This window comes from Sinohyriopsis cumingii, chromosome 6 (assembly GCF_028554795.1).
Source record: "Sinohyriopsis cumingii isolate HCF-2022 chromosome 6, ASM2855479v2, whole genome shotgun sequence".
In the NCBI taxonomy this organism is placed as follows: Eukaryota; Metazoa; Mollusca; class Bivalvia; order Unionida; family Unionidae; genus Sinohyriopsis; species Sinohyriopsis cumingii.
Genome location: NC_142966.1, coordinates 138,189,927 through 138,215,181, shown reverse-complemented (window position 1 = coordinate 138,215,181; position 25,255 = coordinate 138,189,927). Strand labels below are relative to the sequence as shown.

The window sequence follows — 25,255 nt, the reverse complement described above, 5'->3', positions numbered from 1 at the left end:
TAAAGCCATTTGGGTTAAAAGTCCCGTAAACGTTCTCCGTTTTACTTCAAGATGTCCGTGACACTCAGAATCCACTAAATTCCTATCGTTTTTGTTATCACTGTTTCCCATTGATGTAATGTCAGTGCAAAATCTTCTTTTTCTTTCACTTCCTGCTTCATCATTTGGTTAAAAATTGATAACGATAAATCTTGGCAAAGTATAATATGGGAGAGTCAATATCATTTACTGTTTACCTAGAAAATAGAAATCAAATAATAGGACGCAGACGTGTAATATTTATAGCTTCAAGTTATAAGACAGTGAGTGGTTTTATTATACTTTCTCCCCATATAAATCTAAAGCTAATCATATCGGCTGCACGCTCAACGCAAATCCAGTTATTCGAATTTTTACCGGCCTCTTCTGTACATACCATGTATATATACATATCGTTAAAAATCTTTTGGATCTATTCCGGATAACTGTACATTTGACAGCGTTCTAGTAATTTATAATGGCTTTCTTTTCTGACAGGTTTGCATAATTGTTTCCAGTGTGTCTAGTGACAGTAAAAGACTAAGAATTTTACTATGTTTCCCTTTTAATTTATCTCACGGAAGAATGTTAAGTCCTATAATGTAAGCATCTTATACAGCGAAGTCTAAGGGACGAAAATAATTAACTCTACGAATCATGCGATAAAATATGCTTCAGTTTGCCGAGGAATGAAATTATGTTCGATAGGTCACATGATCAGAACACATGACCAGCTCCCGCTAAGTGTAAAGTCTACCGAATATTGCGAATGAAAAGAGGTCCTGGTTTAAAGTCAGGTACAACTTTAGACTGGTAGTCATACTTTAGACTGGCATTCACAAACGCACAACGCATATAAACTTTGAGATAAATTGTCGCGTATTTATTCTGTGGTATGAGAAATTTTGTTGGCTGTAACGGTAAGCAACCTATCATATATGTATAGTGAATTGTCCAAGAATAGTAACGTAAGTATAATGTGGTGATGACTATACCTCATTCCAAACTTGACGGATGTTGAAAATTAGTATAATTTGGAGATGACTTATGTCTCATTCTACATATGACGGATATTCAAATAAGTTTAATTTGAAAATAAGTATAATTTGGTGATGACTATACCTTATTCCACGTGTGATGGATATTGAAATAAGTATAATTTGGCGATGACTATACCTCAAACCATAGATGCTGGATACTGAAAATAGGTAAAATTTGATGATGACTGTACCGTATTATTATATATGATGGATGCTGAAAATAAGTATAATTTGGTGATGACTATACCTCAATCCATACATGATGGATTCTGAAAATAAGTATAATATGGTGATGACTGTACCTTATTCCATACATAATTGATAGTGAAATAAGTATAATTTGGTGATGACTATACCTCAATCCATACATAATTGGATGCTGAAAATAAGTATAATTTAGTGATAACTGTACCTTATTCAACATATTTTGGATACTAAAATAAATATAATTTGGTGATGAATATACCTCATTCCATATATGATGGACCCATTTCCAAAAAGCCTAATCATCTTATTCTTCTCTGTGACGTCATGAAGAAAAGAGTGTTTGTCATTGGTGAAAAATGTATCGGGAACCCAGATTTTTTCAGCAAAGTCCCCGGACAGAGTCATGCTCTCATTATCTCTCTCCGAGAAAGCCAACCTTTCGTCCGTCCAGTATTGATTCAAGTACATTGTGATTGTATAATCCTGCAAGAAGAAAACATAATTATATTATTTGTTACAACTAAGAACCTTCCCTGTAGAATGCTCTCGCTGTAAACTGATCACGTGAATCTTTATCACAAATTTACAGTCTCGTAGGTTCCCTTCATTATCAGTGCAGTTATTTCTCTTTCATTCTGTTTTTCTTAATCGTTCTGGTTATTATACTTTTGGCAGGCCGTACCTTATACCATTACATTTATAAGATGTGCTCTCTTGATTATATTACAACAGGCGATGATTTTATGTTAGACTCTAATAATCATAAGCCAATTAGATGTGATCGAAATAATCATATGTTGTCTATATTATTTCAGAAAGTTTTATTATATTAACTAAGTACCAATCTGATAACATGTACCCATGAAATGATAGAGGCAGAACTATATTTAACAGACACTGTTTTGTATCTATATATTGTAACTCCTGGTATATTACTCTATTTGTATTATGAGAAAGTTTTGCTCATGAATGTAAATTGCAATGCTCATCTCTAATCAAGATTCTAAGAAGCTAATTTTTGTACACGGGTACACAATTATATTTTAAAATATTAAGAGCGTAGGTTGCGTAGGATCCATAAATAGGTGTTTACGTAGGTGTTTACGATCATAAATGAGAGAGAGAGAGAGAGAGAGAGAAAGAGACAGACAGACAGACAGACAGACAGACAGATGGATATCCTATGCAAATTCAACACAATTAGCCTGCCGTCAAGAAACGATCATAGCATTCTACGTTCTATGTAGCCTCATACGTTAAGAGAAATGTTAGCAGAAGTTTACACTTGATAGTTTGAAGGAATCATGAATGATCTTAAGTCAATATATATTGCAGCTACACCAAAAGTGAGAAAAACGATTTCAAAGTAATTATAAAAGGAATGGATGTACGACAGAAAATGAAAAAATACTTTACGTCATGATAGACAAAATATTGTGCTGGAAAATGCAACTTGATAAGGTGATTTAAAAGTTAAGTTACTTCTTTATCCCTTGCACAGAATGCAATCTTTTCTTCCTCAAGACCAGAGAACGATATTCTATAAAATATGTACTATGCCACACCTAGAATCGTGTTGTTCTGTCTGGGATAATAGCGGTACAGAAAATCAGGAAAATTACTGAAATGTTACAAAAGATCAGATAGAATTATTCTTGATGCTGATTTACATATATTATCAACGTATCTTTATAAAACCCCTAGAAAGGTTTCCATTTCGGCAGAGAACTATTTCAAAAGGGTTTACTAGTCTATAAATCCTTACATGATTTGCTTCCTGATTATCTTAAATGTAACTTTAAATATGTTTAAAAATGTACATATGAATGAACTAAGGTCCATCTTAAACAACAAGTTATATTTACCTAAACCACATTCAGAGTTTTATAAGAACAGTTTGCTTTTCCTGGAGTCAAACTAAGCTTGTAAGAAGATATTTAGTCAACATTCAAAGAGGCAATCATTTGTATGATTTTGTGTAATGCAGTACTGCTACGTTTTACCAGTGTTATCGTTTACTCACCTGTAATGTTTTTACAGAGGTTCACTACTAATCCTTGTATGAATCCTGTATGTACACTTCTTTAAAGCCTTGTGCATATTTTATTGTAGAAATAGATCAATTATCGTGTTATTAATGCACTTTTTGTCTAAAGACACTCATCTTGCAAACATTGTGAACATATAATATAAATTAATTATAAATGTCCTTGTAGAAGGCCTCATGGAAGATTGGTCAGTTGACCAAACAAGTACATTCTTTAAATAAATGCGTTCTTATTGTTTATTTATTTATTATTTTTATTATTATTATTATTATTATTATTAATTATTATTATTATTATTATTATTATTATTATTATTATTATTATTTCTAAAATATTTTAAGCGATGTTTTACACTTGTACCGTTAAATTAAAACAGTTTAAATCCCAGTGGAGGTTACGTCTTTGCATGTAATTTTCATCATTTTGCCACAAAGAACCTTGCGGTAAACGAAATCCAAGAATTACAGTCACTAACACGCACATGACAAATTGCAAAAATTCAAAGGAATCTTCTCGTCTTGTGGAATCAATTCTTTTCAAAGTACTTTATAATCACTCAATTCCTTAACAGTGTCACTGAATTTCATCCATGGAATTTGTTTTAACACTGATGAATAACGTCGTGGCATGAAAAGTCGTATAATGTCGCTTCACAACTTTACTAGACATTTTTTTAACTTCATGCAAGCAAATTGTGCCTTAAGTGTATGCTCATTTTTAACTTCACGCAGGCAAATTGCGCCTTAAATTACAAAAGGGTTTAGCAGGGAATAAATCTCTACAGAAATCGTATGCATTGCTTTGTTTTCAAAATCTTAGACATATTTTTGTCCCATTCGAAAAACATCTCAGTATGTGCTATCAATTGGTACACAATCTATTTTACATATTAACAAATTAATCTGCCTGAAATGAAATTCAGTCGGGACCAGATACATTCGCAATTTCACTCAGTACCTTACATATGTCGAAGTCATTAAGTTCACATAAAGTGGTTAGGAGCATTTTATACGAAACTGACCAAAAATAACATTTGCCAGATTTATAGCACACACGGGTACCTGGCAGTACAAAAGAGGTTTCTTGGTGAGAACTTCGATCCTCGACAGGCGAATAAAGATCATAGTAGCCACACAGTTAGATCCTGCGCGATTTTACAAAGATATGATTTCACAAGATTTTTCGTTTGTGCGTTGGAAGATATATCTTGTGTATATAAGCCACTACCTCTTAAATATAACTTACCTGCAAATCCTCTGTGGCCAATGTATGACTTCCTCCTCAAAAATGACACTCTAGATGATCTTTTGCAATGTGCTTTTGAATTTAAAAACTTTTATTCAATGGATTATGCACCAAAAGGTAAGTGTTTTTATTTGCTTTTTAATAGGACTTAAGATATTTACACACAAATATCCACTTTATAATCTCTCTCGGTTCTGGCAAAACGATAACGGAATATCATTTCAATTAGAAAACACCTTTTCCAGTCAAAACAATCGCTACCTGTTGCATGGTTATTATTTCTAATTAGATAGACTCACAACATCAAAAGAATATAAATAAAATAGCGAAATCCTGTCAACCATTCCAGCCAAAGTTACATTTTCTTTTTCTACCGTATTCACCAGACAGACTCACCACATATTCTAAAAAACCAACGAAGAAAATTTTAGACAATACATGTTTTCAAAACATATTTCAAAGATGATGGCCTAATATCAACTTCCCCTGTAGCTCTATAATTATGCTGCACCCTGGTCAACGTAGGACTCTTGCTTGGATCCAACGTGTCATCTTAAACTCCTGACTCCATATCTATTTCCAAATATATATTTACTCCATTCTGAGGTTATCTTTTGCTATGTCTATGTACCGTTTGATCTTGCAAATTAAATTGTTACGATATTGATATATCTCTTTACAAATCGTGAATTTTTAAAAATAGTTCTTAAAAGAATCTCAAGGAATCGGAGATAGTTGCACCTCTTTCTTGTCCTTGTCAAGAAAAACATAATATTTGGATCCGAATCAAGAAATGAACATTACTGATCAATAAAATGCAATATATTGAAAGTCGTTGATACCATGGCATATCCTGGCATAGCTGATGTGGTTCTAGACAGGGTTTTATGCGAGATACGTTGAAGGGCTATATTGTGTATTTATCTATCTGGAAACACAGGCTATTCACCATGAAACATTCGATTTTGTGGAATAAGCGAGTTTAAGTGCGTCACCATTAATTACGTACACTTATTATGTTCCCTTCTCAAAATGAGAAATTATAAAGACGAATATATTTCCATATTCTCCAAACGAGAAAATATAATGCAGGATACAAGCGAATATTCGCAGAAGGGAAAGTCTACAGTGCATACACATATTCGGAGAAATATATAATTAGAAATGTTATTAACTGAGACTTAAATTTTAACGTACTCAGAATACCTATCAATATTACCAATATGCACTTTCTTTGGGTAGAGCAATTCAAATACTCCAAGATGAGATTTTTTATAATTATTTTAATGATATGCATACTAAGGATAGATTTCTAATGACCCGCTCTTGTCCAGAATACGTAACTCGAGATATGATTTAGAACTCTAACCTTCAATGAGTTGTTTATAAATATTACGTATTGTCAAGAGACAAGATAAACTTAAACAAGTACTCGTGTCCTGGCTTTTCATCAAATATGGCATCTAAGGATCGACGGTTCTAATTTGTTAAGTTACAATGCCATTTCAACGACGTTGAACGTGTCTTGTTTTCCTAGTGTAAAATGCCAATATACACACCAAATTGAAACATCTGACGTCCAAAACTCTAGAAGGGAAATCTCGAATAGCAAAATTCAGGTCCAATAGGGCCTGATTAGTTTTTATAATACAGGATTCATGACATAATCTGATTCAAGAGTGTTTTCTGCGGTTCTATCAAATGTAATGGAAGAATATATTTAATCGAAAAACACTCCCAATGGCACGTCAACCCAAAACTATCCTTGGCAACGAATTGACATGAATAAGTATATTGTATTGTACTCAAGTTGGTGTACGCAGTGATACTGTATTGAGATCTTTTTGTAGTGGGCGCAATGGAGAAATTAGTGAGTTCTAACAAGAGTAGAAAAGTGAAGATATGTACTATGGAACGTGGCGCCTACGGGTTATTAGATCGCCTCCATAATGAACAATTCAAAACAGCATCAATACACTGAAAATAATTCATCTTCTTGTTGCTGACCCACTTGAAAGTTTTGATAAAATTATTTAATGACTGATGCTGAATGGAATATCCGAAAATAAAGAAGAATTTATCTCTGAAAAGATTTATTGTAATTAGAAAATTCATTAGATGTGTAACTATTAAACCATGTCATCAGCAATGTGAAATTTTAAAAAATGTACATTCACTGACTACATTTGATTGTTTTTTAAGGGTGGGATGGTTGAAATTTTAATTTTTCGTAGCGTTTTGTTTCGGAAGAAAATGTAATATTTGCACATACTTGACCTTTCGCCCCAGAAATAAATATAAATACCATTCCGTCATTTATCTTCCAAGTAGCGTCCTTCAATCCGTTTCAGGTTTCGAAGATTTCCAAATCACACAACAGCAGAAGTATACCTTCTTGTGCAGCAATTGTCAATAATGAATAAAATATCGGCGATTTCCGAATTTATCTCTTTTCCAAACAAATATGTTTTAAAGCATTAAGTAGATAGATACTTTTGTAATCTAGGTCATAAAATGTCAGAACGTTTGGCATGATACAGTTCAAATAATAGATATGGTGTTTCAGGATGTCTGGTGGGATACTATTCATAACAACTACGTGGTATTTCAGTATGTTTGATATGATATAATGCATATCAAAGACGTGGGATTTCAGCATATTTGGTATGATATAATTCATATCAAAGACGTGGTATTTCAGCATATTTGGTATGATATAATGCATATCAAAGACGTGGGATTTCAGCATATTTGGTATGATATAATGCATGTCAAAGACGTGGTATTTCAGCATATTTGGTATGATATAATGCATATCAAAGACGTGGGATTTCAGTATGTTTGGTATGATATAATGCATATCAAAGACGTGGTATTTCAGCATATTTGGTATGATATAATGCATATCAAAGACGTGGGATTTCAGTATGTTTGGTGTGATACAGTTCGTACCAAAAAATGTTGTATTTTAGAGTCCTCTGTATGATACAGTACATATCAAAGACATTGTATTTTTGTCACGTTTGGTGTTATATACCAAATATGTGGTATTTTAGTTCATAAATGTAATCATTTTTACTCAGTCATTCAATTAAACACTACGATTCATTAATTTACAAAGAACTAATAGCTGAGAAATATTATTACTCATGTTTCCCAATTAATTCCTTGAAAAACAGACGATTCTGAACTGAGAGGCAGCGAAGGAGAAGTAGTACGTACACTTATGAAGTTTGGAACTTTAGCTTAAGATGAAAACTAACTGCACATCTCAAGACATCAACCTTGCAATGCTAATATACAATCCTTCTTAAAATGAAAGTAATAATTTTGGGACCACGATTCAAAGTTATGATTAGCTCTTAGCATACATAGGTGAAGTTTACTTACCATGTTGACTTCAGAAATTGAATCAAAACTTGCCAAAATTATCTCGATGCCTATCATCAACGGTTTACCTGCAAAAAAGAAGATTATACTGGCAAATGTCTTCATTTAAAATGAATCTGATGTTTTTGGCAAAACACCATCCACAATGATGCTTAAAGAATAGTTATATCCAAGATTTCCTAAATTGAACATTTAAATTTCATATTTCTGTACCAATATAATTTAGGTGTTAACCTATATATATATATATCCGTCCATCGGTCTGTCTGTCTGTATATCTGTGTATCTGTACAAAAGTCAATAAAATAAAAACAGGTTTTACAACACTTCCTGATTTCCAGATTTGCTAGTACAGCCTTCTTGTCCCAGTCAGTGCACACCATTCAATATTAATCTTTTTTCTTGTCCCAGTTAGTGCACAACATTCAATATTAATCTTTTTTGTCATTAACGGGAAATGACAAATATGTATATTAAAAAAATAAAACTTTTCTAAAGAGGGGAAAAAGTCACCATTGTTTACGAAACATACCAATGCACCAAGTGATAGAGACAAAGTTAACTATTCCATATTTGAATATCTAATTTACAAATAAAACGTTTATTCTGCCTCTAATACAATATTTGTCATGTTAAAACTGCTTATAATAAAAACGCCTCTCATTATCTCGTTAAAATGAGGATAGGATTCCTGATGGAGATACTAATTAAACAAATAATCCATCTTGAACAAATGCTCCACAAGACGGCGCACATACTAAAAACATATGTGCCTTTCTATTTACGATGTTTCCGAAAAATTAAAAGTTCTAGTAGTCCTTGTAGCAACTCTGAATAGACAACTGTAAAATACAAGCAATGTTGAAATAAAGCTGTCTCAAAGAATATAGTATATAGCAATCGAGCGTAGTTGATAACTATATATTTATTTTGTTGGCATCATGGAAGTGAGTTGAAGGGTATTCCGGAATATATGTATATATGCGGTCCTAGCACCAATTGCAGCTTATATGATTGCCTATTTTGAGAAGAAACAACATTACATTATAAATACAAACGAAGATGGATGAAAAGTGCAAAAAAAAATGATTGATGCATCAAAACAACAGATTACATTATCAGATCAAGAAGTGATACATGTCACCAAGGTTAAATATCCAGGTAGAATTGCAGCTGGCAAAAGACTTGCCGTGGCGATGATGCAACGCGGGGCTCAGAAAAAGGGAAAGAGCAGCCAAAATAAGATATAAAATCAGCGTATGTGAACTAGTTATACATCTGAACCCTTTACAATCTAATTAATATTGTGTTTGTGAAAGGCAAAACACCATAAAACATGTTAATCGCAGAACGCAAGTGCAGGATGTCTAACATCGCTAAAGCCCGAACAAAACTCGTTTACCAGTGAAATGTACTAGGATGTCTCACTGATTGGTGTTCGATGATTGCTGAAAAGGTAATCAAGATGACACCAGCTGACCTGAAAGGCCATGGGCACCCGAGTCGCTTAGCCTGTGGACGCAATGCACGGTTATTAAACAAGGCATAATCATATAATGAAGTCAGTATAATGTTACACAAGTGTGATCTATGGCCAGAGTCACTTTGACTCGTGTCCAATCTGCGCAGGCCGAGTAATAGCGTAAGCCCAACGAGCATTTCGATTTCCCCAGTGAGTGGCTGCGCGATGATCAGCGTGACTAAGATAAATAACGAAGAAGCCAAATCAACATTGTGCGAATTCTACCAGGCGGTTACTGCAGATGAGGAGCCAAAACTTTTCTTTTATACGTTATCAGCAGAGCAAAAGAATAACACACATTTTGTCGTGTTTTCCCCAGTCTGCCTATACTCTGAGACGGTTGATATGTACCTGTGACCAGAGGTTGGATAGCAAACAGATCTTTTTGTAGCTTAGGAGCAGCTAACTCGGAAAACTACTACACCAAAATTGATAATCAGCCTGATGCAATATACTAAAGCCCACTAGAAGACCTAGGCAACGCTAGCAAAAATCTGGCAAGAACCCATAAGTTTCACAATATGTTGCCAGGGTATGGCATTAAAATCAGACCATTTGGCAGATTTACCTGTGAAAATAGCCAGGTCACACTCCAACGTTCCAACTTTACGGTATGTGTTATGGATTTCTAAAACAACAGTATCTGGTTCTAGTCTTACTTCTGCCTTCAACCTTTGCATATTAAATTTAGTTCAGCTAACTGTAATGTGACGCAGCGATATCTCGACGTAGGAAACCATGGGCAATAGTCCTCTTAATTCATTTGTACAAATCTGATAGTGGTTGAAGATGAATGGCCCTAGGCTGAGGTTAGTACAGGTATGATACTGGATTAAAATAAATGGCTCTATGCTGATGTTAGTACAAGTCTGATAGTGGATTAAGATGAATGGTCCTAGGCTGAGTTTAGTACAAGTCTGATAATGGATTAAGATGAATGGCCATAGGCTGAGGTTAGTACAAGTCTGATAGTGGATTTAGATGAATGACCCTAGGCTGAGTTTAGTACAAGTCTGATAATGGATTAAGATGAATGGCCATAGGCTGAGTTTAGTACAAGTCTGATAATGAATTAAGATGAATGGCCATAGGCTGAGTTTAGTACAAGTCTGATAATGAATTAAGATGAATGGCCATAGGCTGATGTTAATACAAGTCTGGTAGTGGATTAAGATGAATGGCCCTCGGATGAGGTTAGCATGACATTAGATCAAGGCTATGAATAGGAGTTAGAATTATTGCGCAATTGAAAGTATTCAAAGACGTAATGAAACTAAGTCAAGAGCCGTCTCATTTCAAGAATCCCAGGGGATCCTCTGATCAAATATTACAAGTAGGCTAAAATTAATTTCTAAAGTTCAAAGAAAGGCTGTTCAGTAGGATATATTTAAAATTGCTTGTTATGCAATATGTTAGTAAAATATTTGATACCTCCTTTACCGATTCCACAGCAAGTTAGAAAGAAAAACTAGAAAGTTCCATTATTAGTTTCCAACAATAACAGATCTGAGATGTATGAATAAGTAACCATTGAACAGAATTATAACAAACATGCTTAAATTATGACAATAATTAAAGAAAAATATGCTTAAATATCAGCCAATCAAAACTTAAACGAGTACAGATTTAACGGTGATTTATTTAATTTTTCAATGAAAATTGAACATACTTGATGAATATTGAATATCATGGTACTTTCAAGACACAACTTGACTGTACAATGAAACTTATTAGAAAGAGATGCCACACAGAAGAAAAACTTTGACTGAGTACAGACTCAGGGCTTAGGAAAACAATTCTTCGTTTCGTCCTGATTGGGTCAAAATTGGCAGGAGCAAGTTAACTTAACCACTCATACCTGGGAAGTGGCTGAGGCAGAGTTGTACCTTGTTATTAAATCTGAGTGATATTTTGTACCCTGAACAAGCAAGTTCAACATCGCTTAACATTTGATGTATGTCAATTATAAATAATCACGTCTCATCTGACGTTTTATTGTCAGCCTGTTTCGATGGAAAATAATTTGTATTTTCTTTTCCCAGGTACCAGGTACAAGCAAGATAATAAAACGGAAAATATTTTTAATATATTATGTTGTAGTTTTACACCTAGCTCTTTATTTCCTAATGGTGTTTGCATGTATAGTGAAACGTTCCATTCCTAATCCTCGATTTCCTAATGGTGCTTGCATGTATAGTGAAACTTTTCATTCCTTGTCCTTGATTTCCTAATGGTGCTTGCATGTATAGTGAAACTTTCCATTCCTAATCCTCGATTTCCTAATGGTGTTTGCATGTATAGTGAAACTTTCCATTCTTAGTCCTTGATTTTCCTAATGGTGCTTGCATGTATAGAGAAACTTTTCATTCCTAGTCCTTGATTTCCTAATGATGTTTGCATGTATATATTGAAACGTTCCATTCCTAATCCTTGATTTCCTAATGGTGTTTGCATGTATAGTGAAACTTTCCATTCGTAGTCCTTGATTTCCTAATGGTGTTTGCATGTATATATTGAAACGTTCCATTCCTAATCCTTGATTTCCTAATGGTGTTTGCATGTATAGTGAAACTTTCCATTCGTAGTCCTTGATTTCCTAATGGTGTTTGCATGTATAGTGACACTTTTCACTAATATAAGCGTCAATTTGATGCTGTCACACATCATTTTAAGTCAGAATCCGGAAGCGTTAAGCCACATGTGATGTTAAATGATTTCATCTGATCAGCCAATATTACAGTAACCCAAGGTCAATGGTATTTTAGAGACTAAAGCTTGATAGAAAGACTGGATGCCAAGGGGAAGATGCCAGAAAATATTTATGTTAGCATGTCATTACTTTTCACAAAAAGTTAAATTGTTGGCAACTTACATTCAAAATGAGTATTTAATCGTCTCAGCCGATTCCCACCAACTTTAACACAATTATATTATTTTAAAATAAATATATAAAATGTCGGTATTACAACTGATTGGTCTAACTATAGTTTGGTTAATAAACTAGAAGTGTTCCAATTTTATTTGCCAGTCAGGAATTTTCCATTTTATGACAACCACGTGTAGCTCTTGAGAATAGAGACTTGCCCAAAATGAAACATTTTGTATGAAAGTTCGTCTAAATTGAGACGGTTTTAATTCTTCTTTCTGGCGCTAGTTACTGAATGATTTTATTTTGAAAAGTAATTACGTACTAATACTACTATATGCAGTCGTTTTTAATGCAGCAAGAGAAGGTATTAATAAAGTTGCACAGTCTTCAAACTACTGGTGAGCTGGTGTAAGCGTTACAATGGCTGACTACAATTTTGACATTCTTTGTCTCTTAAGGATGTATGACAGCTCAATCACTCGTCACTGACTCCTAATACAGAATTGTACAAAACAGCAAGGTTTATTATCATGGTAAACAGAGGTGAAATAGATGATTAGTGTAACGTTAATCAGACACTTTTCAAACTACACATGACAAAGATAAACAACTGCACGAAGTGGCTGTTTATCCCGTTTGAATATTTGACATTGATCTTACGTATCAGACTCTCAGAAGAAGTGCATTTTGCAGATTAACTTAAATGGATTAAAAACAACAGCCTTGCAAATCTGTGAACTTTTTTCTATTTATTTATACTATCAATTCTTGTAGTAAATACCATCAACCAAAATCCTTATAGATAACCTAACTGCAGTTTGTCTAGATACAACATACTGGTTTGACAGATATTATATAACAGTACAGTACATACAAAATGCTAATGACTTTAACATGTCTCTAAATGTGTATACGATAGATGTAGACAAATATATTAGAGAAGATAGAGTGAAAAGAAACGAAAATGATATACATTTTTATGTTAGTTCTGTTAGATGGAATGACAGGTTGGAGTTGCCCTTGACTCTGTCTATGAAAAATCTTTATCTCGGCATTTAAGACTATCATAATTAGTGTCATCACAAATAAGCAAACATGATGGTAACTCTGTAGAAAACTAATAAATATAACACTGAAGAGGACCAGATTGTCAAAGTTTTTACGAAATCATCCCGCATGTCGTTTATTGTAATTTTTTAAAGTGTGCGGGTTAAAGCAGATGTAGGGGTTAAAGCAAATGTGTATGAACATTAACAATAATCCTGGACATTACTGACGCCTGTACGAGACGAAAGCAAGGATTACACGAAAGATGCAGTGGCAAAACAGATAAGGACCTAATCTCAGAGTTGTATTTGTTCAACTCATACATGTTAAAGGCCAATAATTTACAGATTGTTAATTGCATTGGTGGTTTTGCAACTGTTTGGTTTGTATATTGGAACTAGCATACGGCAACTGTTTGGGTTGGATATCGAGACTAGTGTACGGCAACTGTTTGGGATGGATATCGGGACTAGTGTACGGCAACTGTTTTGGGATGGATATCGAGACTATTGAACGACAACTGTATGGGTTGGATATCGGGACTAGTGTACGGCAACTGTTTGGGATGGATATCGGGACTAGTGTACGGCAACTGTTTGGGTTGGATATCGGGACTTGTGTACAGCAAACTGAATATTGATAAATCATATGGTAGTTACAGAAAATGAAAAGCATTTTGACGCAACAAGCGTAATGCCGCTTCTTTCAGAGAAATATACTTAAAGCAAGCTCATGCTCTTAATCACTAGACTGGAATGAACACAGATCCTGTTTACAGAAACTGTTATTTGCATTTTAGATGCACATAATATATACCGTTTTTCATTTATAACCTATCCAGTTGTGACATTCATAGGTTTATCAAAGCCCTTGTAAAATTCATCTGCATAAACAGGTAAAAGTCATATCAAATAACATACATTTACAGGTTACTGCATTTGTATGGGGAAATATGAATGAGTTTTTTGGATGGAATACTGCACGACCTTGGGAGTGCAATATATCCATCCGACAAAATGAGTTCATGTTTTCCCATACAAATGCAGTAACCTTTTTATTATATGCTCATTTTATAATTTTACCTAAGTCTTAATTATATAAACAAAATAAACTACAAGAAACAACATAAATAAATGTATGCCATATTCCAAACTAAATACACAAGCGCCGATTCATCACTACACAACAGCAACATTATGAATGCGCACATAACTCCGCCCAGATAAATTTGAACTTAGTCGCGTGCTCGGCATAACTTTCGAAAGAAAATGGCGTGTCTAGTTAAAATTGAAATTTGCAGTCATATTGTGAATGAATGCGCATTGCAACAACTTTTCCATTTGTTCTGGAATGAATAGATTTTGGTATTTTGTTTCGATTCTACGAAAGTTCGTGATTTTGGACTGGATTCATCTGTGCAAATTGTACATGAAATACATCGGATTGAAGCAGCGTGGGAGAAGCGTGTTTACATCTGCAAGTGTGTTTGCTCTGTCATTGACTGTTTTAAATCATAACGTGGGGAAAATATGAAGTGTTTCAATTGCAATTATCAAAACGACGCTATTGAATTTAATGTTTATTTCATTTTGAGTACAGTAAGAAAGATGTAATTGCACTTGGAATATAGTCGAAATTGCAGTACAATTTCGAATTGTGTAATTGAGCTTGAGAACTCATGACATGGCTCATGTAATTTGGATTTGCAGAACTAAGAAAGAACATTTCGAAGAAATTCTGGATGTAAAACTGCAAGTATATTTTTTTTGCCATTCTTATTACCAGCTATAGGAGACAGTTTATGTCTTTATAGCTTGCATGCTATTTGTAGGTACCAAGCAATTTTATGAAATCTGGTGTCTATCACAAAATCTGAAACAATGTATCAAAAAGTTAATGTGGAATGTAGCAAAACAGTTGGTATGTTGCAGTCCACGAAACATTGCTTTAGTTCATGCAGAAACAAATTTAATCAACCAAAACGTATTGCGCCTACTATGCGAATGTACATGATTTGTTTACAAAGTAGTTCCTAATGCACTATTGGGCACACATATCCTGCGCGTGGGTGCAATATGAAGGTGTGCAATATCGTAAAATATTGAACGATTCTGATAATGTAAAGTTAACGGAGAAAATAATGAGCATATAATAAAAAGCCTTATTAAATAGCTTAAAGCCATATGAAATAGCTTAAAGCCATATGAAATAACACAAAGTCATATGAAATAGCTTAACCCCATATGAAATAGCTTAAAGTCATATTAAATAGCTTAAAGTCATTTGAAATAAGATAAGGTCAAATACAATAACATAAAGAAATTTCATGACATAAAGTTTTATAAATAATGGAAAGGAAACAATAGCTACATCAACCATTATATTTTTATACAGATAAATGTCCATGAGCGAATCTCCATAGTACATCAGCTGGCCAAAAATTCAACCGATCGAACAATTTGCAGAGATCAGAAACATATTGACACAATCAGATGAAAATGTCTGTGGAAAGATTAACCCATATAAATTCATGGATCGTATCGACATATTGGATGACAGTGATATACCACCAAATAAAACCACCATTTATTAAAGAATGTTTGATTTAAACATATCAGATGATAAAGACCAGTACACATCAGATGCTGAAGTTGGTTTTAAATTGAACACACTCAGTGCCCTTCACGACTACTACTCTCTAGTATTTTTATTCCTTTATTTCATTTATTTTTTATTTTATCTTTTAGGAAAAGAAAAGTACCATATGCTCAACATTGTAAAATAATGAACTTGCTAGAAATTAATTTTTGTTTCATATTTGTCAATTTACATCCTGTATTTGCAAATATATCAGTATCTATGTAATTAAGTTTCAACGTGATTTTATTCCATTGAAGTAATGCCTGTTATAAGGTAATAATGCTTTAAATGTTAGTTAAATTGCAGTTACAGTGAGAAAATGATATCGTCCACAGCAGGTGAACAAACTTCGATACAGATATTTCCCTTATATGTTGCATATTGTAAACTGAATTTAATAAAGACTAATGCGTTATGACCTATTCAAAGAGCCCGAAACAAGTGCATGACATACGACAAACTTGACAAATCACATTGTACCAATATACCAGGAACAGCGCAAGGTACCAATTTAAAAGCTATGTTGAATTCCCGAGAATCGAGAATGCTCTTCGATGTGGTGTTAGCATGACCTTACATCGTCTTGCGAAGGGAAGAGTGGTCTACAGCGCTCACCGTTATGGATCACTGCCATCTCACATCTGTCTGCGTGGGTTCGAGTCTCGGGTTCAGCCTATGTGGGTATATGAGAAATCTTGCCAGTAGATTCTTGTGGGTGGGTGGTTTGTTTCCTGGATTTTCCAGGATTCTTCCTCCACCATTAATACTGGCCTATCTTGTGCTGAAATATGGCATTAAATCCAACAACAACAACAACAACATCATAGTCATGCAAGCAAATCAGCAATTCTACTCAGCAAATCCTAAAGAACTTATCATAGGTACTATAAGAGGTCCATCATATACAAGAGGTGTATCGTGTATAAGAGGTATATTTATAAGGGGTTTATCATGTATAAGGAATGTATCATGGACTGAAAAAGATGAGGAACAATGAAAGTTGGTGATAAAATATTAGGATTTAAGACATGAAGCTATATTTATATGAGACATATGGAAAAAGTGCTTGAATAGCAATGTCAAAATAATGTACGAGATAACCTGGTTCAAAAATAGTGAAATACATATCTGCAAATAAGCCAATAAAAGGGGAAAATTTCAAACAAATCAAACTAAGAACCATGCATTTATTCAGAATTATTCGTCCAAAGTCATCCGTAGCCACTGAATAAGAAGCTTGTATGTTTACCAACATCCAAGTCAACAGTCAGTTGTTATCAGACAGCCAATGCAAGTCCCTGAGAATATTATGATTCAAATAATAGAATCGAATCAGACATTCGACAACCACGTGTTAACGCCAGAAAGTATTTTTGATTGATAAACATTTAAAAAGGAGAGCTATCACTTGCAGTGTAAAGATTCTTCACTACTCATATGATAGAGAATTAATTTGTTTATTTCAAGAATTTACTGTGCAATTATTGATCTTCCGCATATACATTCCAAAATCATACATAATACTTTGTTGAATTTCCACTCGTATCCTATCATTCCTTTATGGCAAAGCTAGATTAATTTCGTTTCTTTTATGCATTTCGTGCATCTGTTGCTTTTAATATCTCGTCGTTTTCTTCACCATGAGTCATTTGCAACATTTTACAACAGTTGTTCCAGTGGTTGTTCCTCTGTAGCTAGCTATGCTAACGATTTGCTCCTGAGGTGCAGGAAATTATGCCATTTATTTCAGAAGAAACATTTTAATTACTAATCGATGTCTGTGCCATAAAGACTTTCAGAATCCCCACACTGTCAATGTTTGTACTATTACATCATGCTGTAGAAACGCTTCCAAATCAATTGGTTTAGTTTGATTTTGGGATAATTCTTTGTGATTTTAAGTTTAAGGATGGTACTGTTCGTTCACATCTTTCTTTTCTCCTCTGGCCTCGTGATCAATGCGAATTTGCATAATGAGCAATCTTTAACTTCTTCATTTCCAATGTAATTTTAAAACAATTCTCAATATATATTACTCTTCAGAAATTTTCTATCATTATAGTGTGTTCAAGTACTTATTTTAATTGAGTAATAATTTCTGTCAGCTTCCAACCGTTATATAATTCATCATATACGTTCAATTTCATAATTATATATATTTTAACTGTCATTCCCCTCGGTCTTTAAAAGCTTTTCAACGTCTTCCAAGTAATCCTATATTTAAGAGATTGCTCTTATTTGTAATACCCTCTGTATTATCTTCTTACCACTTTGTAAAGTACATATCATGTATTGAATGATTTTGAATATTTCCTTGGTGAAGTTAGAAAAGTATCCCTTTGCAAATATTGTTTTTTCATTTGGAAATTCTGTTTCACCAATTATGAACTTTGGAGTTGCAAATGTATCAGTTGTAAAGTAATGCGACAGATTGATCCGTACTTACATCTGGTACTTTGCTCGCTGCCCATAATGGCGTCATGTCAGTTGATGTTACTTGTAATATGTAACACGCCAAGCTTGTTGTCTGTTTCCATTGTGTGAAATACTTCCACACTAAAACCTTTCGACTTTGTCAAACCTTTTCGCTAGAGATGAATTTCCGTCCGAGTTAATCGAAAAGTACCTAATGAGATCCTTTGCATCACATCCTCCACTCTCCGGTTGCAGAATAATTCCCTTAAACTAAATCTTTTCAGTCTGTCTTTCTTTGAAAATTATCTGAAATCATCATGTCTGTCGTCGTCATATTTGTTTTTACTATCTGAACCCATGCGATGTTTAAAGAGGAATTTATCACTTTCAGGATGTATTTGTAGACATTGTTGTAATTTTCATACACTTGTTGCTTACAGCTGATCATCTACATGAACAAGATATATTTTGCACTGAAATTTGTCTTTCTCAATTCCTTGAGTAATATATGATTGTTCAGGAAACTATTATTTGACTTTACATTTTGAATGGTTGATTTCGATGATTGGAACTTATATTCTCGCTTTAATATAATTTATTATTAATCAGTTGCTTTTTTTAATAGTTGAATTAACCAACTACCGAATGTATATCACTACAGAGGCAAGATGTTTGGAAACTATCTCTAAACTAAACAAAACGGTACGGTACGGAAATTGCTGATAAACGGTTGGAAACGATACAAAACAGTACGATACGTTAAGAGATTGAAGCGATCAGCAGTTATTTCGCTTTGAAACTACGCGTGTACATTTGCCGATGACCTTACAAGTATTTTGTAATTGATTTAAAAGACTATGATCTTTGTAAGAAACTGAGTCACCATAGCAATTATTTTATCTAAGACCATTCTTTTAGCTTGTGTAGCGTAAACTATAAAACTAAAACGACGATAACAGAGATTTTCAATTTACGTTGTCCGCTTAACTTCCCTTTTTATACAATGCTTATGTGTACTTTAAGCATTTCTATAAGCTCTATTATTATTTCCTCGCCTCTATAAAAGTAATTTATTGTGACTCTCTGCGTACATTGTCTTCTTGTTCTTTTTATGCTCTGCGAGAAATCAATTACCCTTCCAATTAATCTAGTTTTCACTTATTGCTTTGTTTACCACGTCGTGAATAATACTGCTCAGTTTCCTGACGGCAGACGTTGCAATCTCATGTGTTCAAATTTAACAGCTTTCTTTTGGCTCGCTTTTGATTCGCAAGAACTTATTCTTTAGCATACGTTCACATTTTCTTCATTACTTTGTTTTGTTTAAACCACATGATAACAAGTAGTCGCTTGTATAACGGTTAAATGTAGTTAAAATAATCAATCATCGATTTTCTTCTAGCTGGTGAAATTGATGACTTCTTAAATATATTTTTTTAAAGCATGACGTGACTGACTGAGAGTATTGATTAAATAGTTACACAGTTAATAGTGCAAATAATGTTGTTTATCAAGTTTGCTATTTTATTACAGTGAAATATCACAATACATTTATATTTCTCCCTTGACGTTCATCTACTACAATAACTTATTTACGTGGATGTTCTTTGACAGATATAAGGACTGTGGCAACTTTGTTGTAAATCGTAATCTTCTCGACTTTCTTTTGTGAAGTCAATCTTTCTGGTAATTTTGTCAGTACTCAATATTTCTTTGTGTTTGTATTCTCTAACATTACTTTATTTTTCAAGGAACTTATAATGATAATACAAACACTATTTTAAGATTATTTTCAAATTAAATCATGTAATTTTTCTTGTCAACGCTGGATGCTAAGAAATGACACATAAAACATTATATGACAAAGTCATAGCTGAGTATAATGAAGGCACTGGTTGCTGCAGTCCACGTATAAAGTGGTACTACATCAAGTAGGAAGATGAAAAATCTGTTTACCGTAAGAAGTTATTGAGAAAGGAAAGCAGAGAACACTGTAATAAATGGATACAAGAATACAAACGAATTCTTATTGTTTTCTAGTTGTGAGTTCCATTTGCTGTACTAATAATTGACGCTTCTAAGTTTTCTTCAATTTTACTTGATTTCAAGCTATTGCAATTTTAAGCTATGGTCAAAAACAACTAAATTATGTGTTTTGCTTCGGCCCATTTAATGGTGTACAAAAGGCAGCAAGTGGTCATCCCGAAGGTGGTGGTGAATATGAAGATTTCGAAATACATGAAGATTACCAGAGATAGGTTTACATTACAAGTTCCTTCAGTAAGTACAAAATAGGGAATCATATTTAGATGCATATCAAATTTACGTTTCTCCATTCCTAACAAAATCTACAAGCCAAAAGCAAAATAAATAATTATACACGTACAGACTTTTAAACTATATTAGCAACAATATCCTCAGATGATACACATGTTGAAGATTGAGAACAACATATTGCATTTGTATTACACTGACGTGTACAAAGTAATGAAAAGCCAACCAGGAAGCTGATGACACTAAATTATGAATACGTAGGTGGGCAAACTATATGCAATAATGTTGTAAAACCGAAATAAAGCCCAAATTTCGTTTTCTCTCCTCCAAAATATTCAATCGACTATAATACATGTATCAACTCTGCATATCTATATCGCGTGTTGTCTACCTTGCAATCAAGCCAGTTCATGGTTATAAATGATTCGTTTTTATTTTATGGTCTTTATCTTGTAAATCTTTTATAGTTGGTGTACAAGATTATCACTATTTCCTGTCCTTTTATATATAACTGTTACCCATCCTGTGTACTTAATTGTTACTCTATCGTTTGAAAAATTGGTTGAGACTGTTTATCATCTGCTAGAATCATATGCTTTACCTCGCTGCATTTATAATAACGTTTAAATCTAATCTAAAGAAATGTTGCATAGTTGGAAAGGAATGTACAATATTTGTTGGGAATGGTTGGAGGTGGAGTGTATTTTTACTTTAACGCCATTGAATCTACTGCTCCCATTGCATGCTGTCTGTCATTCTTGCGTTATTAAAATCCATGTGTTCTTTATTATTAAAAGTTATTTTTCTCCAATCATAGCTTAGGAATGTTGCTTATAACATACAGTATCTATGAGAGATGTTTTATATGATTCCACACCAGAACGGAAATCGTTGTCTATTTGATTGAAACAAATCGCTTGAATATATCGTATTATCTATGTCACTGTCTGTTGCCATTATATACTGCCCCTGACGTCACAATGTCAATTTGTTTACAATGTGTAGAATCTAATGAGTGTATTATTTTTATGCAGAACACAACATAGTATGCATTTTTCTCGGTCCGGTTAAAGCAGGCGTCTCAAACTCAAACCGCATGAGGGTATTTTGGGTGGCAATAGGATACGGCTTGGCAGACCGCGTGTTTGAGACCCCTGTGATAAAGCATATCCTAAGATAGGGATTTCTGATTAAACGTAGCATAAATTTGATTCTTATAGATTGTGACAGACTGAAATTTGTATTCACTTGAGACTGAAATGTTTTCTTGCTAAGAAACGTCTGAGAAGGAGACTAGTAACTATATCTGTTTGAGTCAAGGAAAAGTCGTCAGCTGTACGAACAGCATTTTCCAAAGTGTCGACCTGGTGATCAACAAGCTAATTCTTGATTGAGGTGTTGATATAATTCTTAAAGTCTTCAACAAATATGAGTTGTCTAAGGGTATCGTAATCTTTACCAAACCTTTTAAAAGAGCAGCACCTTTTTATTTTCCAGCAATATCGAAACCTGTCAAAACATCAGGTGCCAACTATAATCCTTCAAAATACATTCCTTCACCTAATCATGATCAGAACTTCTACTGACAGTGAAGTATAAACTTGACGATCTTTGCCAATAAGTACCTTCAGCAGTAATAAAGTCCAGTGCTCCCTTGGCCATTTCAAATTATCAGGGATTGTTTCAAAATGCATTTTCGTCTCTCTTTCCTCGTTTTCTTTTTAAAATTTTAATTGGATCTCTCTTTTTTTCTCTTTTGAATTTTTATTTGCATTTGCCACTCATCTCTTTATTCTTCTTTTCGAATTGGCAATTGAATTTCTCTTTCCACTTATTGAATTTTGTCTCTCTCTTTAATTATTCTGAATCTCTCTCTCTCTCTCTCTCTCTCTCTCTCTTCTTACTGCATTTTTAGTTTCATTTCCATTCCTTATTCTTCCTTTTTAATTTCCGTACTTTTTAAAATTTCGCATCTTTAATTACATTTCAGATCTATATATACTTAAGAATTAATCCCAAACCGCCTTCATCAAGTATGTCTTTTTCCACCAAATACTTGACTAAAATATTTTTAATTTCCTGTTTTGACAAAGACGATTTTACGTCCGAAAGAGAATAACGGATGACAAGCTTCAGCAACCCGTCCGTCCTTAAACACTCCAACCCTCTCTGGGTCGGATTGGTTACAAAACACTCCAACCCTACATGGATGTGATTGGATATAAAACACTCCAATCCTCCCTCGGCAAACTAAAATGAAAATAATGGCATCACTACAATGGTTCATGTTAAAAACACGAACATTAATCAATATGTTGAATATTCTACATGCCATCCTAAATCAAGTAAAAACGGGATATCATATAGCCAAGCAAAAAGATACAGAATAATTATTTCGGATGACGCTGTTTTTAAATCATCTTCGACAGAGTTATGTCAGCATTTTGTAAATAGAAATGACCCCATTGTCATCATTAATACTGCTTTCTTCTCTTACACAACTTGAATCTTTACAATGTCAAATGAAAAATAGAAATGAAGATATCATTCCTTTTGTTATTTAATACAATCCATGTTTGTTCAATACAGGTAAGATTTTCAATACATTTTGGTATTTATTAAAAGTATCATGTAAAGCAAGCGTTAAATAGCTACATAAACGCAAACCCACCCTTGCTTATAAAAGGACTAAAAATCGTAAAGATTTTCTAATTAATTCTAAATTTGAAAAACATAATATAAAAAGGATCATCAACTAAATGTAATAGACCTAGATATTCTTTTATTAATGAAAATATCATTAAAATAGGTTTACTAATTCTTTAAAAAGGAAAGTGCATTTTTAAATTAATTCTCAATACATTATGATTAATTATTTATAAAATACTTGATTATAAGTATTATGCACACCATAATTTATTATTATATAAATTGAGTTGTGATGAAATATTAAACATTCATTATATCAAGATATAATATATTATTATTATTATTATTATTATTTTTGCACATGTTCATATTTTTAAAGAAATCTTTTTAGAATGTGCATTATGCATTATGGAAAGTTACGCTCTATGCAAAGTATATGGCTGATAAAATGGCTGCTCCAGTATGCTCGAAATAACTAAGTATAAACTTGTCCAGTGCACTCTAACTTCAGCAATTATTAAAATTGGAAATTAAATTATGAATTTTGAAATAATCGGCAATACCAGCTTCGAAGAGTGCAATGAATGAGTCATAAAATAAACAAAAAGTAAAAGTTCCCGTTCCAATTTACCTTTAAAATCCAGGAATGAAAATGAACACGAGCTAGCAATATTTCGAGAAACGCGTACGTGCAGTAAAGCCAAGCTGTATGCTCTTTCACCGAAATGGCACCCATCAATCGAACACTAAAGTTAAGGGAATTTCAATTTTTCTTAACAGTACCTAATATCCGCAGGGTCCATTTAAAATAAGCTCAGTTGAGAAACCCAGGAAAATCTTAATCTTTAAAAATCATACCCTAAGCAAAATGCGCTGAGAGAAACTATAGTTTGGGAGGTCAGAGGTCATTATATCATTATACTATCGCATAAACTAATTATAATTACGATCTCAGGTCAAGAAATTATGTTCATTAAGGACTCACGGTAATTCAGTTCCCGTAGTAAACCTATGCAAACACCATGTAATTAAAAATTAAAGAACCTAAAAGTTTTGAGTGCTCATGATGAAAACCTATATTTATCAGTATAGATGAAACCTAGATGTTCGCCCATTTCCAGGCTGGTTCCCATTTTTCCGTGTGTGATTAAGCAATAAAGAAATCTGATGCCTTAACGTCTTAATAAAATTAGACTTAGAGTATTTTGATAAGAAAGATAACAAAGCACGGCGACCGTGTTTGCTCAGAACTTACAGTATTTTTTTGTAAGAAAGAGAAAACAAATCACGACGACTGTGCTTGCCCAGAACTTGATTATGCATATTTGGTATTTTGACGGACGATGATTTATTCATGACTCTATGGCTCCGTTGGTAAATTAAATTTTAATTTAAGTTTAGATGTCCATTGCAAATAGAAGGTACACGCAAAGATGAAGTGTTTATATCACTGGAGAACACATATCAATCAAGAAACAGTAAAAGAAAAAATCAAGAGGAATTTCAGAATTAGCAAGTCTAAAGTATACATCGATTTTTAAGATCGATCTATAAATACACATCGTCTGATTCTTAGTAATGCGCACTGACAGCCCAAGACTTGATGAGTTTAAGCCAAGTTAAACAAAACATGCATGTGATAATAGTTAACGTGGTTTTAACTGGATTTCGTGTCATCTTTAACAGAATGCATACCATCTGCAAACCAGTCATTTTCTTTCTCTGAAAAAGAGGTGTGGAGCAAATTCGCTCTATTGCTACTACTACTACTACTACTAATAATAATAATAATACTGTTACTAATATTACTACTACATCTACTACCACTGCTAATACTACTACTACTAATGCTACTACTACTACCACTGCTAATTCTACTATGACTACTATT

The 25,255-nt window shown here is 33.4% G+C and overlaps 1 protein-coding gene across 1 annotated transcript in view; it reads right to left on the bottom strand.

Annotated features, from left to right (window-relative positions):
• LOC149798086 (gamma-aminobutyric acid receptor subunit beta-like) overlaps positions 1 to 25,255 on the bottom strand; it is a 50,522-nt gene that overhangs the window by 8,236 nt on the left and 17,031 nt on the right. Inside the window, exons 3-4 of the mRNA XM_089960837.1 lie at positions 7,949 to 8,016; positions 1,525 to 1,748 (exon numbers count right to left, since the gene is read on the bottom strand). Of these exons, the coding sequence (XP_089816963.1) occupies positions 1,525 to 1,748; positions 7,949 to 8,016 (292 nt within the window). The remainder of the gene's footprint in view (positions 1 to 1,524; positions 1,749 to 7,948; positions 8,017 to 25,255) is intronic.